The 16,511-nt window shown below is 48.5% G+C and overlaps 1 protein-coding gene across 4 annotated transcripts in view; it reads left to right on the plus strand.

The window, feature by feature from the left end:
- Nucleotides 1-5,897, plus strand: part of Gpr19 (G protein-coupled receptor 19) — a 31,983-nt gene extending 26,086 nt beyond the window's left edge. For 3 of the 4 annotated variants that reach the window (XM_075982502.1, XM_075982503.1, XM_075982504.1), the window contains one exon: nt 3,307-5,894. In XM_075982502.1, coding sequence (XP_075838617.1) covers nt 3,308-4,537 — 1,230 coding nt within the window. In that variant the 5' untranslated portion in view covers nt 3,307 and the 3' untranslated portion in view covers nt 4,538-5,894. Of the gene's footprint in view, nt 1-3,265 lie in introns of all 4 variants that reach the window. The other variant, XM_075982505.1, reaches the window with a different exon arrangement.
- The last annotated feature ends 10,614 nt before the right edge of the window (nt 5,898-16,511 follow it).

A 16,511-nucleotide genomic window follows, 5' to 3' on the forward strand; every position in this document is an offset into this window, starting at 1 on the left:
CCATCCATCATCCATCCATCATCCATCCATCCTTCCATCCATCCATCCATCCATCCATCCATCCATCCATCCATCATCCCTCCCTCCCTCCCTCCCTCCCTCCATCCATCCATCCATCCATCCATTCGTCTAAGGATGCAGTGTGCCAGCCTCTAGAGAGACGTTTTACCTCTATCAGTGCTCAGACTGTCCTCAGATTGCATCCTTAGGCTGCACTGAGCTTTTGTCTCCTCCCGCCCAACTATATCCTTGTCTCGTCTCCTCTCTCTGCCCAACCATATCCTGGCACCTGTCTCCACCTCCTTAACTCTGGGATTAAAGGTGTGGGATCCCAAGTAACTAGAATCACTTTTGTGTTGAGCTCTTTCTCTTTTAGACAGATTCAATCTGGTGTAGACCAGGGTGGCCTTGAATTAACAGAGATCCCTCTGCCTTTGTCTCCCCAGTTCTGGAATTAAAGGTGTGTGCCACCATTCCCTGGCCGCTAGTGGCTTAGCTCTGCACTCTGATCATCAGGCAAGCTTTATTTGTTAAAACACAAAATATCACTACAAGATGCTGAGATAAGGTTGCTTCTAAGAGCATTTGAAGCAATGCAAATTTAAAGGCATTTAAAAAAATGTCAGCATTAAAACAGTGTCAGCTGGTTAGGCACAAAACTGGTTAATGTACTACAAGGCAACAGAGCCTAACTTTGGGATTATTTGTTCAGCTAGACAGGTATACGTAAATTAACATAACTTCACAGAGTATCTGTCACTTCTAAAATGACCATGTATAGATGACTCTAGACATAGTTACTAATTAAACAGCCCTCCCCCCCCTCTTTTCCCCCTAAAAGGCTTTATTTCTACACTAGCAGAAGCCTTTGAGAACTTTTACTCTGGGACGCCAGGATAACAAGGCTGCAGGCTTTTCCCTGCTTTGGGGTAGACCTGTCTGTGGGCCCCTAAGCTGTTGTCCTCTGCCCTAGTGTGGCAGTGGAACCGGGTGACCGTTTCCCCGCCCTCTCTTCCAGCATCGTGTTTTCTTCTGTTCCTACAGTTATTGGCGTTCAGCTCCCTGAGAACACAGTGATCTTCTGTCTGCTCCCATTGAATTCTCCTAGCAGTGCCATGGGTGGGAGGAGTTTGTTAAAGTTCTTTGTGCTTATGGGTCCAATTCAGTTAATATTTAACAAGCAATTGTTAATGCAAAGTCCTTGAGTTAGACTGTGAGGCATGGAGAACAGAATAATGCCTCCTCCAGAACCCAGAGTTCAGTGGGCAGAGACAGAAGCATAGAAAGCTATTAAAGTTGTGTTCCTTAATCGTCACCTGGGGTCTCTGGAACATCCTGATGCCTTCTATGTTCCCGACTTATTAAATTAAAATCCCGGGGCTGGGGAGGGGGGACCAGAAATCAGTATATTTTAGAGGTTTCTGGGAGATTATAGTGAATTGCTAAGCTAGGGAAAACTTAGTGAAGAATTAATTGCAGCATGAACAGGGTACCACAGCCTTTCTGGACAGGTTAACCTACTATCCAGTCACATTTCAGCCCATGAGTGCAGAAAATACAGCAAAATACAGCCTTTCATTGTAAGTGTGGGGAAGTCTTAGGTCAGTTCGGTTGCAAAGCACCTGCTGAATAGACACTTCTGGGGGCTGGGGAGGTGGCTCAGTCAGCGTTGGACAGCAAGTGCGAGGGCCTGACTTCATCTTCTAGGACCCATTTGAAGGGCTGGGCACTGTCGAATGGTCCTGTTAGCTCTGGTGCAGAGCAGAGGCAGGAGGACCTCAGGAGGTGCTAGCTAGCCAGTCTGAGGCCTGTGTCAAAAACTACAGTGGAGGGCCTGAAAAGGTGGCTCAGTAGGAAGAGCATTTGTTGCTCATGCAGATACCCCAGCTTTGGTTCCCAGCATACATATCGTGGTTTATAACTGCCTGTAAGTTCAGTTCCAGGGGATCCAACGCCCTCTTCTGACTGCTGAAGACACCAGGCATGTACACAGTGCACATACATACAAGTAGGAAAAACGCTCATACACGTAAATCTAAAAAAAAAATTTAAATTTAAGATGTGTGGATGTTACAGCTTACTCATACCCACATTTATTTTAAAACGTAATACAGAGGAAGACACACTGTTGTCCACACACAGACAAATGCATATCACACAGATGTGTACACACACCAAGGATAAAAGGAGGTATGGTTTGAAGGAGACTGTGTGTCTAAGGATAATGGGGCCTTAAAGATCAGCCCAGAAGCCTGCCCTCTGAATTTGTCTCTGTGCTGTTTTACTGGGATTTTTTTTGTCCCCTGTCTTTTTGAGGATCCTTCCTCCTTTCCTCCTTCCCACTCCCCCCCCCCTTTTCTTTTTCTTCTCCCTTTACCCTTCTTTGAGACAGGATCATTACGTCGCCCTGGCTGTCCTGGAACTCACAGAGTTCTCCACACCCAGCCTAGTAGTTCTGTTTTCTAATCATTGACAGTCGACCACCGAGCTCGGTGTCTATACAGTGGAGTCTTTTTGCCACTCCTGGGTAATACACACAGAGGTACCTGCACATCTGTGTTCACTGCAACCCAGCTCACCACAGCCAAGATACAGAACCAGCCAGCAGATGAATAAAGAAAGTGGGATACATACGGAGCATAGTAGAGTCCATCCGGCCATACAGAGTAAAGTGAAGTGGATGGAGGTGGAGAGCCTAGCAACAAAACAGCTTAGACACAGACAGGTGCCACATGTTTTTCTGTCGTCTCTGGATCCTAGATTTTTAATAGGTACATGAAATCATTGATGTGTGTGTGTGTGTGTGTGTGTGTGTGTGTGTGAGAGAGAGAGAGAGAGAGAGAGAGAGACAGACAGACAGACAGACAGACAGACATGACAGAAGCAAGATTGTCTGGGAGAAGAAAGCCTAGCAAGAGGGAAGCCTGGCAGTGGTGGCGCACGCCTTTAATCCCAGCACTCGGGAGGCAGGGGCAGGCGGATCTCTGTGAGTTCGAGACCAGCCTGGTCTACAAAGGGAGTTCCAGAACAGGAACCAAAAAGCTACGGAGAAAGCCTGTCTCGAAAAATCAAAAAAAAAAAAAAAAAAAAAGAGGGGAGAAAAGGATGTTTTGGAGGGTGAATGTGGTCAAGCACGTGACTGGCCTGAATGAAATGTCTATGAAATCCAGTACTGTACAATGAATAGTATCAAAAGACCAGGCTCGTTAGCAGCCAGCTTACGTGACAGCGTCTTAACAGGAGGCTTCATTCTTGTCTTATCTAGAACTAAGAGGAAAAGAATGACTGCTGTGGTTTTTCTCACAGAATGGAGAACGACCAGCTGCCTGTGCTTACTGCTACCCCGCTGGTGCCCCTTCAGAACCACAGCTGCCTGGAGGCAGCTGAGGCCCTGCTGCCCGGTGGCCTGGTGGAATTCCATGAGGAACACGGCTGGATGAGCAACAGGACAGACCTTCGGTATAGACTGAACCCTGGAGAGGTGGCTACAGCCAGCATTTTCTTTGGCGCTCTGTGGTTGTTCTCTATCTTTGGCAATTCCCTGGTGTGTCTGGTCATCCACAGGAGCCGGAGGACTCAGTCCACCACCAACTACTTTGTGGTGTCCATGGCGTGTGCTGACCTTCTCCTCAGTGTGGCCAGCACGCCTTTCGTGGTGCTGCAGTTCACCACGGGACAGTGGACCCTCGGCAGTGCCATGTGCAAGGTCGTGCGCTACTGCCAGTATCTTACCCCGGGTGTCCAGATCTACGTGCTTCTCTCCATCTGCATAGACCGCTTCTACACCATCGTCTACCCACTGAGCTTCAAGGTGTCCAGGGAAAAGGCCAAGAAGATGATCGCAGCCTCCTGGATCTTAGATGCAGCATTTGTGACCCCCGTCTTCTTTTTCTACGGCTCCAGCGGGGACAGCCATTGTAACTACTTCCTCCCTTCCTCCTGGGAGGGAACCGCCTATACTGTTATCCACTTCTTGGTGGGCTTTGTGATTCCCTCCGTCCTCATAATCTTATTCTACCAGAAGGTCATAAAATACATCTGGAGAATAGGCACTGATGGGCGGACCCTGAGGAGGACGATGAACATCGTCCCCAGGACAAAGGTGAGAACCGTTAAGATGTTTCTCCTCTTGAACGTAGTGTTTCTGTTCTCCTGGCTGCCTTTCCACGTGGCTCAGCTCTGGCACCCCCACGAGCAAGACTATAAGAAGAGCTCCCTTGTCTTCACAGCGGTCACGTGGGTGTCCTTCAGCTCTTCTGCCTCGAAGCCCACTCTCTACTCAATTTATAACGCCAATTTTCGGAGAGGGTTGAAAGAGACTTTCTGCATGTCCTCGATGAGATGCTACCGCAGCAATGCCTACACCATCACGGCCAGCTCGAGGATGGCCAAAAGAAACTATGTCGGCATTTCAGAAATCCCTCCCGTGAGCAGGACGGTAACCAAAGACTCCGTCTATGACTCATTTGACCGAGAGGCCAGGGAAAAGAAGCTTGCCTGGCCCATCAATTCAACCCCACCAAACACTTTTGTCTAATTTCTAAGAGTTCTTCCACTGTTGTTATGTGCCAGAGATTAAAAAGCTTTAAATATATAAAGAGGGAAGGGATTGGCGTCGTTCTCACTCGGCCGTCTGTCTGTAAAGTGCATCCACTGTTGATTGTGGTTCCTGTGGATCTTGTTGGTCAGCAGTGCGCCCACTGATAGATGCCCGTGAAAAGTTCTTTCCTGGGGTGGAGATGGCTCAGTGGTTAAGAGCAGTGGTTGGTCTTCCAAACCCCAGCACCCACATGGCAGCTCACAGCCACCTGTGTTCTGGTTTCAGGGGAGTCAGTGACCTCTTTTGGCCTCTCGGAACACTACACGCTTGTGCACAGACACTTATGCTGTCAAAGCACCTTTACACACAAAATTTTTAAAAAGCAAAAACCTCTCTGTTCGTTTGTTTGGAAGTTCTTTCCTGAATGGGAGCGATAGCTCAGAGGGTGGGGCGCTCACTACCAAGCCTGACGACTTGAGTTAGATCCCGGGAGCCCCCATGACGGAAGGAGAGAACCAACTCCCACAAGTTGTGGTCTCCACACACGTTTTTGTGGCACGCCCGCACTTGTGTTTGCACACTCACACTAAATAAATGTGAAAGAAAAATTTAAAACACTTTGCTATTTTTGCCCTAGCACCATGTCAGTATGCACACTCTTCTGTTGTTGGTTCTGTCTTGCTTTGTTTTGTTTTTGTCTTTTCTCTACTGAATTTTGGTAACCGCGGCCTCCCATTCCACTGAAATCTGTTAAGCAGAACATTTCAAGAACTTGTGTTTCTCAGCTGAGCAACCCTGTATGTATTTGCATGTTACCTCTTGAAAGGGGGGCAGGGCCCATCCACCGAGCCTAATGGGACTGGGGAAGCCTCCTGTGATGGGTTTAACCATTCTTTGGGGGAGAGATGCTTGCAGTCATCTACCTTCCTTGCCTTCTCTTGTTATCCTTCCTTAGTCCAAGCAGCTGGTGGAGCCTTGAAAATCCACTATTGATTTATTGGTGGTGGGGGGGTGCACTTGGAGAGACAGAGGACAGCTCGCAGGAGTCCTTACCTTCCTCTCTGTAGGTTCTGGAGCCTGAACTTGGGTCATTGGGCTTAACAACGGGCACCTTCCCCCCTGAGCCTTCTTACTGGTGTAAGCTTGAAACCAGTGCACCAACATACTGTGATTCACCCACAGAGCTCCGAGGACCCATATCTTCCTTCTCTAAGTCATATTCAGGCAAAGGAGCAAGCCTCCTTGCTAGGCTTGCCAAAAACAGGAATGACATTTCTCTGTGCTCTGCAGTTCACAAAGAGCTCTTCAAATGCCTGGACGTCCTGTGACCACCAGGGCACAAGGGCAAGATCTGACTACTTTTTCTCCTATAAATTCGGACACGAGGCCTTTTATTGTAATTACAATAAAAAAAATAACCATTCACTTACGTGTTTGTAGGGGAGGATGCCCACAGAGACCAGAGGATGGCATTGGATCCCCTGGGACTGGGATTACAGACTGTTGTCAGCCACCCAACACAGGTGCTGGGGTCAAATTCGGGTCCACTGCAAGAGTGACATGTGCTCCTAACTGAGGAGCCATCCCTCCAGCCCTATGAGGTCATCTCGTCAGACATCCTTCCCTTCTGTCTCCCTAGCGTGAACCATGATTTGCTTCCAAACTCGGACAGGAACCATGACTTAGGAGTTGGCTCCTTTATTCCCAGGTTTGATTTGAAATCTAGCACTAATACCTTTAGAAAAAAAAAAATATATATATATATATATCTGAATATAGCACACACTCATAATTCTAGTCCTCTGGAAATGAAGGCAGGAGAATCAGAAGTTCAAGGTCATCCTTGGCTACACGTGTAAGACTGTCTCAAAGACAATACAACACAAGGAATTTATTTTAATGAAGTAAGGGCTTTACAGACAAGCCTGGTTTGCATTTTCATGGGCTAGCTAACAAGCCGCGTGTAATAACTCATTGCTTAGCAATCTATGTATTAGCTCATCCTCTCAACCATTCCGTGATGTATTTATGGGTTTTATTTGTGTTTCTTTAGTTTGGGTCTCATTTTATAGCCCAGACTGACTACATATTCAAGGCACTCTTGCCTCAGCCTCACCTGTGATGAGTTCATAATTGTCTCTATTTACCAGATGAGGAGACTGGAACTTCTCATGTGAGGCAACTTGCTAGGTTGGAATGTGACAGCTGGCATTCTGACTCAGGCCCTCCTCCTGTGGCTCATTCCTTACCATTTCAGAAGTCTCTTCAGAGACTTCTGACGTGAGCAGCCCCACCAAGACGTGCCCTGTGGGCCTGATCGCGACCTTGTAAAGATGACAGCAAGATGGAGTTTCTCTTGGCCATAGATTGGCTCTTCAACCTCATCCAGAAGTTAGTCTCACAAACACCAGTAAATAAGACAAGACTGAGTTTGGTATTTGTGACAACGGACAGCAATGCAGACACTCACTTTAAATCACAACACTCAGAAGGCAGAGACAGGCAGAGCCCAGGGTTTAAGCCATCCTGGTCTACATAGCAAGATCCGGGCCAGCCAAGGCTATATAGTGAGAGCCTGTCTCAAAATCCAAGACAAAACCCAAACAGAACAATAAGATATTTGCTTTAACATCATCTGCAGAGATTGGACATGCTCGCACCCTTGCCAGCACTCCGGAGGCAGGAGGACCTGGAATTTCAAGGTCAGCCTGGTCTACACAGTAGGCTCCAGACCAGCAGGGCTATGTCGTGAGACTGTCCTCAGAAGCGGATGACAACAACAAAATACCTTCAGAAATGCTTTTAGGTCGAGATGCTCCCTTCAAAGGACCAATTCAAAAGGCTAAAAATGTAAAAGAAAACAAGACCTTGTGTTTCCCTCTGTCCCCCTCTTCGCACGCTTGGCAGATGTCTCTGGAATGAGTCAGAGGCTTGCCTCACTTGGCCTCTGCATTTCATGGTTCAGACTTTAAAGCAGAAAGCTCCCTTCTACTTGTTCTACTTATTTATTTTTGTTTGTTTTGGTTTTCGAGACAGGGTTTCTCTGTGTAGCCTTGGTTATCCTGGAACTCACTGTAGACCAGGCTGCCTTCAAATTCACAGAGATCCACCTGCCTCTGCCTCCTGAGTGCTGGGATTAAAGGCTTGTGTGCCATCACCTGGCACTTATTTTAAATACTGTAGTGTGTATGTGTGTGTTGAAGTGTACAAGTGCCTGCGGAGAGGAGGAGAGGGCATCAGAACCATCTGGGAACCCGACGCCAGTCCTTTGCAAGAGCAGCAAGTGCCCTAATTGCTAAGCCATCTCTCCAGACTCTGTTTATTTAAACTTTACTATTGTTATTGTGTGTATGTATGATGTGTGTGTGCACAGGCATGCAGGCTCACTCAGCAAGCCCAGCAGCTTTCCTACTTTGCTTCTGTGCCTGTGATAAACACCAAAAGCAACCTGGGGAGGAAAGGGTTTATTTCATTTTACAAACCTCACAGTCCATCATGAAGGGAAGTCGGGGCTGGGGCCTGGAGTCAGAAACCGAAGCACAACCCAGGGAAGAATGCTGCTTACTGGCTTGCTTCCATGGCTTACTCAGCCAATGACCAGCCCAGGGTGGCATTGCCCACAGTGGTCTAGGCCTTCCCATGTCAATCATCAATAAAGAAAATAGCCCAGGCCAGTATGATGGAGGCATTTTCTCAATTCAGGGTCTTCTTCCCAGATGACTCTAGCTTGTGTCAAGTTGACAAAAAACTAACACCTGCCCCTATTTTTTTTTCACCTGCCCCTATTTTATTGATTTATGGATTTGGGGGTTCTTATTTATTTATTTTCATTGTTGTTATTTTGGTTTTGATTTTTTGAGACAGGGTTTCTTTGTGTATCTGTGGCTGTCCTGGAACTCGGGCTGTAGGTCAAGCTGGCCTCAAACTCACAGAGATCCACCTGCCTCTGCCTTGATTGTCTCCTGTAGCTCAAGCTGGTCTAGAACTTTCTATAAAGACAAGGCTGTCCTTGAACTCCTGACCCTCCTGCCTCTGCCCCTCAAATGCTGGGGTCACACCAGTTTGCAGCACCATCCCGCCTTTAATCTATTTTACTGTCTTACCTTTTAAATTTAACTTTTCGGGGATAGTGGAATGGAGGTATGTCTCACTTGTAGCACTGGCTGTCCTGGAACTCACTATGTAGACCAGGCTAGACTCAGAGTCATACGGATCTGCTTGCCTCTGCCTACAGAGTGCTGGGATTAAAATCATGTGCCATTATGCCCGGCCACAGCAGGACTCTCTTAAAATTAAAAAAAGAAAGAGAGCTGAGGATACGGCTCAATGGAAAGTGATAGTCTCACATGTAAGGCATTCGGGTTAGTCCTGACCGGCCCCCTCTCCCCCATCTAAAAATAAAAAAGATTTAGGCTTATGCTTTGGATCCTAGGAGGCTGAAGACCTGGACTACATAGCTGCGAGTTCCAGGCCAGCCTAGGCTACAAAGTGAGACTATGTCTCCTAAAAAGTAAATACATAAAATAACAATTTAAATTAAATATGCATTTTCCAGAGCAGAAGGAACACTAGAAGTTTCTCTCCCTTTAGAAGATTGAAATCAGGCCAATAAGTAAAGTTGGGGGTAATCTACCGTTCTGGACAAACTGGGTGGGTGAAGGGGCTCAGTGTGTGCTTGCCACCAAGCCCAAGATCTGGGTTCTGTTCCTGGATGGAAGTAGCCAGCTCCTGAAAGTTGACCTCCATACACCCCTGCTATGGTTCTCCACCCCCCAGGAACTTTATTTTCAAATAAATATGACAATTAGTGTCTCTCACCATTCATTTGTTGGAAAATAAACGTCCTCGCAGAGGGCCGACCTTGAAGGATACTCAGTGGGCCTTTGTTCTCTTAATTGGAACATTGGAGAGGGAAGGCCGGAGAGCAGTTCTGAGAGACGCCGCTTGGTGGCGCTGTGTCTAGCGGGCAGAGCCGGCCTCTCTTCGCCGAGCAGATCACCGGAATTCAGAGACATCTTCGTCTCTTAGCAACCACACAGCGGAGCTTGTAGAGCACCCAGACTCAGCTGTGGGTTAATCAATCAGTGTGCTATAAACATCGGAGGAAATTCCCTAGCAAACAATACCCGTTACAGGCGCGAAATCGCTACTCAAAATATTGTTTCAAACCCATTTTACAAATGTGACCATGCTGAAAAAGCCCCATAGATCACCAAACCGGCTGGGGTACCACCAGCACTTACCGCGGCCTCCCCGTTTTCCATTCCCCTTCTTTTTAAATCAGAGTCTCATATATTCCGAGCTGGCTCCGATCCTCTTGCCTCTACCCCCCACCCTCCCACCCCTACCTGCAGTTCTGGGATTACAGGCATGCGCCATCACACCTGGGTTTTTTTTTTTATTATTATTATTCATTGCTGGGCATCAAACCCAGGACTTTGTGCAAGCTGGGTAAGCACTCTGCAAAGCTGAGCTATATCCTATCCTTCTTCTGAGGCTTTCATAATTTGGCCCAGAGAACGTGCAGACTCCATAGCTTGCGCTGAGCTCTAGTTCCTCCTGAGTGGGTGCGCATGTGCAGGGTTAAATAGTTACACTTAGTGTGGACTAAATTCACTTTAGAGCCATCTCATCGACCGCAGACCCTCTCTATACTTTTGATCTGCTACAAACTGGGCAGCTCTGGACTTTTCCCAAATGTGGCCACTTCAAGAGTGTTATATATTCTTTCTCAGAAGCCTTTTTTTTTTTTTTAAATACTGTTTTGTGGTCCAGTGAGATGATTTAGAAGTTAAAGGTGCCTGGCATCAAGCCTGGGACCTGCGTTTGCTCTCTAAACCTACAAGGTGGGAGGAGAAAACAGATTCCACAGTTTGAACTCAGTCCTGTATGCATACTGTGGCATGTGTACAAACGCTAGCGCGCGCGCGCACACACACACACACACTCTCTCTCTCTCCTAAATAAATACAAAAAAATTTAAATTATTGCTTCAGGCCAGGTGTGATGGCATACACTTACATTTCCAGCCCTTGAAAGGCAAGAGGGAGATCTGGAGCTCAAGGGCAGTTTGTGTACCGAGAAAGCCTGCTTCATGAAAGCATCTAGGCACGTGTCTTTCTTAGTTTCTCTTCCTGGTGATGTGAGACTCTGACAAAAGTAACTCCAGGGGAAAAGGTGTGTTTTAGTTCCCAGTTCATGGAAGCTGATTCGAAGGAGCTGATCACATCTCAGCGGCCAAGAAAGAAGCAGGGTGAAGAAGGAAGGAAGGAGGGAGGAAGACAGGGAGACAGGGAGACAGGGAGACCCTTGCATAGTCCTTTATTCAGCCCAGGATCCTCTGCGGAAGGAACTGTCACTGTAGTGGGCAGGTTTTCCCACCTTAAATAAAGCCGTCAAGATCATGACGATGATACGTGGACACGCCCAGAGACCCATCTCCCAGGCAAGCCTAGATTCTGTCAAACTGACCACACTAACCATCATGGTGTCCCACGCCAGTAATCCCAGCATTTGGGAGGGGGGAGACAAGAGAATTGGGAATTTCAAGGCCAGGGTTGGCTACAGGAGATCCTGTTTGGGAAACAACCAAATCAAAAGAAAAGTATTGCATCACTGACCCTTACCGGCTCTCCATCAGCTCTGGGTTATGCGGTAGAGTTTACAGAATTTGGATTCACTTCAGACTTGAAGGACGAGGGATCTTAGTTCTGCAGGGTGACCAACGCACGTCCTGCATCAGGCTGAGGAGGCGGGACTGGAGGTCTGAGGACATGATCTGGTTTGGAGCATGCGCGGTCCATAGGGCCCTCCATCTGTTTAATCACTGAAGCTACAGACAAAAGACTAATGCCCCTCTAAGGAACTTTTTCTGTGGCCCTGCAATGAAGGTAACTTACCATTCTTTTAGCTTAGTCATTGCAACCTGGCTGTGGTTTCCTGTCTCTAAACCCGACACTGGGGAGGGCCGCAGGAGGATCCCTGGAACTTGATGGCCAGAAATTAGTGGTCTCCAGATTCAGCGAGAAAAGAAGGCGCAGAGGGATTGGCAAAGACCTGATGGCAACCTTCCTTCCTCCGTGCCTCGAGTCTACTATAGCTACCTACCCCCCTGTTTAAGTCGTCTGCTGAGCCCCATTTTGTTGGGTGTGCCCCTCTCCCTCTCGCCTCCTCCCTCCTGTTGGGGAGTGTGTAGTCTCCTGAACTCCGCTCAGGTGACTTTGCTGATTCTCCACTTCCACCTCCTGAGAGCTAGGACTGCGGGCATCCATGCTGTTGGAGTGGCGCCAGGGACCATCTGAGCTGGCGTCTGCTAGGCAAGCACTCTGCCTGCCGCGCGCCATGCCCTAGCTGTGATGTCTTTCTCGAATTAGCCTGTTTCTTATTTGTACTCAAGGCCCTTTCATGATGCTCCACTCCAGGAAGAGGTTTCCAAGTTTTCGAAAACATTTTTCTTTTCCATGCTATGAATTCTTGGTCTTTCTGGTTAAAAAGTTGATGCCCACGTGGGCTTTTTAATATTTTTTCTTGTCTTGTATTAGTAAAAAGATGGGAGATACCCTAACAAGGTGAGAGGCATTTCCAGCTTGTCTCTTAGCCCTCGCAGAACCCAGCCTTCGTGGCCTGACCAACTTTTGGCTTTTTGATGTTAACTTTTCTTCCTGTGTAGTGGCTGGGGCCTGGCTGCTACAGTTTCAAATGCAGTTTTCTGGTAGGGTCTCTAGACAGATCCCTGACTGGCCCAAAACTCATTTTGCACTTATCTTTTTGTTTTTTGAGATGGCATTTCATGTTTGTAAATGGAGACTGTGCACTGGTTTCCCAGTCACCCAGATCTGAATAATCACACAGAACTATATTAATTACAACAGTGTTTGGCCTACTAGCCCAGACTTATTAACTAACTCTTACATCTTAAATTAATCCATTTTTATTAATCTATGTATCACCACAAGGCTGTGGCCTACTGGTAAGGTTTCGGTGTCTTTCTCCTTGGGCAGCTACATGGTATCTCTCTGACTCTGCCTTCTTCTCCCAGCATTCGGTTTAGTTTTCCCTGCCTAGCTCTATTCTGCCCTGCCATAGGCCAAAGAGCTTCTTTATTAACCAATGGTAATAAGACATATTCACAGCATACAGAGGGGAATCCCATATCACATGTAGACCAGGTTGGCCCCAAATTTGTTATGTAGCTCAGGATGATCCTTCTACCTTCAGCTGAAAGGGGCCAGACAGGTTTAGTGAGGGTCGTTTCCTGTTTGTTGTCATAGACCTTGTATTTTCTCTCCTGTAGTTCTGAAAAGGGTGGTTTTGGTGCGGTCTTGGTGTAGTTTTGCCATGTTTGATTCTGAGCTGACCTGGTCTTTAGACTCCATTCGATGTTACTGTCTTCTGTCTCGGGGTCTTACAAGTGCTTGCCAGGAAGTGGGTGCTGAGGGAGGCAGGCCTGGCCTGAGATTTTCCTGTCAGATCTTTGCCAATCAAAATGGTCTTTCAGACACAGCACTGCCCAATCCAGGCTAGCCCAGGCCAGCCCAGCCCCACAGTGTTTGGGGACTCTGTGTCAAACACAGTAAGTGGTTTAGTTGAGTCCGTGGAGACCCCAGAACTTTAGAATTCAGCTGGTGTAGTGGCAAAGGCCTTTAATCCCAGCACTCAGTAGGCAGAGGCAGGTGGATTTCCGTGAGTTCAAGGACAGCCTGACTTACAGAGCGTGTTCCAGGCCAGCCAAGGCTGCAGAGTGAGACCTTATTTAAATAAAGAAAAGAAAAAGAAATTTGACCCAGCTTCTGCCTCAGGGTTCTCGAGTGGGTGGGGCTTCAGCAGCTTCTGAATCTTAACACTACGTGTCCGGCCACGGAATCTGAGCCCACTTCTTTGAATGTACACTTTTGGGTCTCGGATGCTGAGCTGAGCTGTTCTAGGCCCCCATTTGGCCATTTTCAGTGGTACACTGAAGACTGACTGTCCAGGGTCTGTAGCATTCTCTGATTCCCTGAGAGAGAGGACACACCCACCTCGCTGAGCACCACAGGGATGTCACTTAGAGGGAGGACACACCCACCTCGCTGAGCACCACACGGATGTCACTGATGTCCTGAGAGGGAGGACACACCCACCTCGCTGAGCACCACACGGATGTCACTGATGTCCTGAGAGGGAGGACACACCCACCTCGCTGAGCACCACACAGATGTCACTGATGTCACTTAGAGGGAGGACACACCCACCTCGCTGAGCACCACACAGATGTCACTGATGTCACTTAGAGGGAGGACACACCCACCTCGCTGAGCACCACACAGATGTCACTGATGTCCTGAGAGGGAGGACACACCCACCTCGCTAAGCACCACACAGATGTCACTTAGAGGGAGGACACACCCACCTCGCTGAGCACCACACAGATGTCACTGATGTCACTTAGAGGGAGGACACACCCACCTCGCTGAGCACCACACAGATGTCACTGATGTCCTGAGAGGGAGGACACACCCACCTCGCTGAGCACCACAGGGATGTCACTGATGTCACTTAGAGGGAGGACACACCCACCTCGCTGAGCACCACACAGATGTCACTTAGAGGGAGGACACACCCACCTCGCTGAGCACCACAGGGATGTCACTTAGAGGGAGGACACACCCACCTCGCTGAGCACCACAGGGATGTCACTTAGAGGGAGGACACACCCACCTCGCTGAGCACCACAGGGATGTCACTTAGAGGGAGGACACACCCACCTCGCTGAGCACCACAGGGATGTCACTTAGAGGGAGGACACACCCACCTCGCTGAGCACCACACAGATGTCACTGATGTCACTTAGAGGGAGGACACACCCACCTCGCTGAGCACCACACAGATGTCACTGATGTCCTGAGAGGGAGGACACACCCACCTCGCTGAGCACCACAGGGATGTCACTTAGAGGGAGGACACACCCACCTCGCTGAGCACCACACAGATGTCACTGATGTCACTTAGAGGGAGGACACACCCACCTCGCTGAGCACCACACAGATGTCACTGATGTCCTGAGAGGGAGGACACACCCACCTCGCTGAGCACCACAGGGATGTCACTGATGTCACTTAGAGGGAGGACACACCCACCTCGCTGAGCACCACACAGATGTCACTTAGAGGGAGGACACACCCACCTCGCTGAGCACCACAGGGATGTCACTTAGAGGGAGGACACACCCACCTCGCTGAGCACCACAGGGATGTCACTTAGAGGGAGGACACACCCACCTCGCTGAGCACCACACAGATGTCACTGATGTCCTGAGAGGGAGGACACACCCACCTCGCTGAGCACCACAGGGATGTCACTTAGAGGGAGGACACACCCACCTCGCTGAGCACCACACAGATGTCACTGATGTCACTTAGAGGGAGGACACACCCACCTTGCTGAGCACCACACAGATGTCACTGATGTCCTGAGAGGGAGGACACACCCACCTCGCTGAGCACCACACAGATGTCACTTAGAGGGAGGACACACCCACCTCGCTGAGCACCACACAGATGTCACTGATGTCCTGAGAGGGAGGACACACCCACCTCGCTGAGCACCACAGGGATGTCACTGATGTCACTTAGAGGGAGGACACACCCACCTCGCTGAGCACCACACAGATGTCACTTAGAGGGAGGACACACCCACCTCGCTGAGCACCACAGGGATGTCACTTAGAGGGAGGACACACCCACCTCGCTGAGCACCACAGGGATGTCACTTAGAGGGAGGACACACCCACCTCGCTGAGCACCACAGGGATGTCACTTAGAGGGAGGACACACCCACCTCGCTGAGCACCACACAGATGTCACTGATGTCACTTAGAGGGAGGACACACCCACTTTGCTGAGCACCACCGGATGTCACTGAACATGGAGTATAAGAGACACATGTAACTGGGCTAAGTCATCTGTAACATGCCATGATTTTGCACACTTTTCAAAAAGGCACCCCTAGTGAGTTGAGGAATTAAAAAAAGTAAGCTGATTGGGATAATTCTGGGAGACCCAGGACTCAATGAGCAGATGACAGGCGGCTTTCTTCTACAAGGCTTATTAAAGAGGAACGTGAGGCAGAGTTCAGACCCATCGGCCACCGTAATGTGCCTCTGCTCCACTGCACACCTTTACGTGACAGTCCAGATTGATCAATGACCACCTGTCATTAAGGAAAATGGTGAAATGGAAAAAACAGCAACAACAAAACCCTGTTATTTAGCCACCTAAAAATCACTGTATGTAGATAATCAGACCAAAATATCACCAGCTGGGACATCAGTGGTTCTTAAAATGAACATAATTAATTGAAGGCTATTATTGCCACAAAGAGCGTCCAATTATATCAATTCAAAGGGTAAGCATAGCAATATAACCTGGGAATAGGCTAACGTTACATTTTGATTTATGCTCATTAGACATTTTTATTTTTGATAACTTAAATCTGTACATACTGTGGATATTTTTTCCACATTTGTTTAGTGTGTACATAGGTTGTAATCAAAGGACAGTTTGGCATGGGAGAAGGTTCTCCCACACTGAGTGTGGGTTCCAGGGATCAACTCGGGCTGCCAAGCATTGCGGCAGGTGCTTTGCCTGCTGAGCCTCCCTGCCAGCCTAGTCCTGTGCTATTGACAAGCAGGTTTTTATACCCGTGGTTAATCTTGTCAATTTGATGGATTTAATCACCCAGGAAATACGTCTGAGTGTGTCCACAAGGACATTTCCGGAAGTTAACTGAGGAGGGAGCACTCGCCCTGCATGGAGACAGCACTGTCCACTGTCCAGGGACCCAATTCAGGATAAAAGGAAAACAAGCTCATCTGCAGTGACATCATCACCCCTGCTTCCTTACTGCAGGTGCCATGACATCATCACCCCTGCTTCCTTACTGCAGGTGCCGTGACATCATCACCCCTGCTTCCTTACTGCAGGTGCCGTGACAT

This window comes from Microtus pennsylvanicus, chromosome 8 (assembly GCF_037038515.1).
Source record: "Microtus pennsylvanicus isolate mMicPen1 chromosome 8, mMicPen1.hap1, whole genome shotgun sequence".
Classification (NCBI taxonomy): domain Eukaryota; kingdom Metazoa; phylum Chordata; class Mammalia; order Rodentia; family Cricetidae; genus Microtus; species Microtus pennsylvanicus.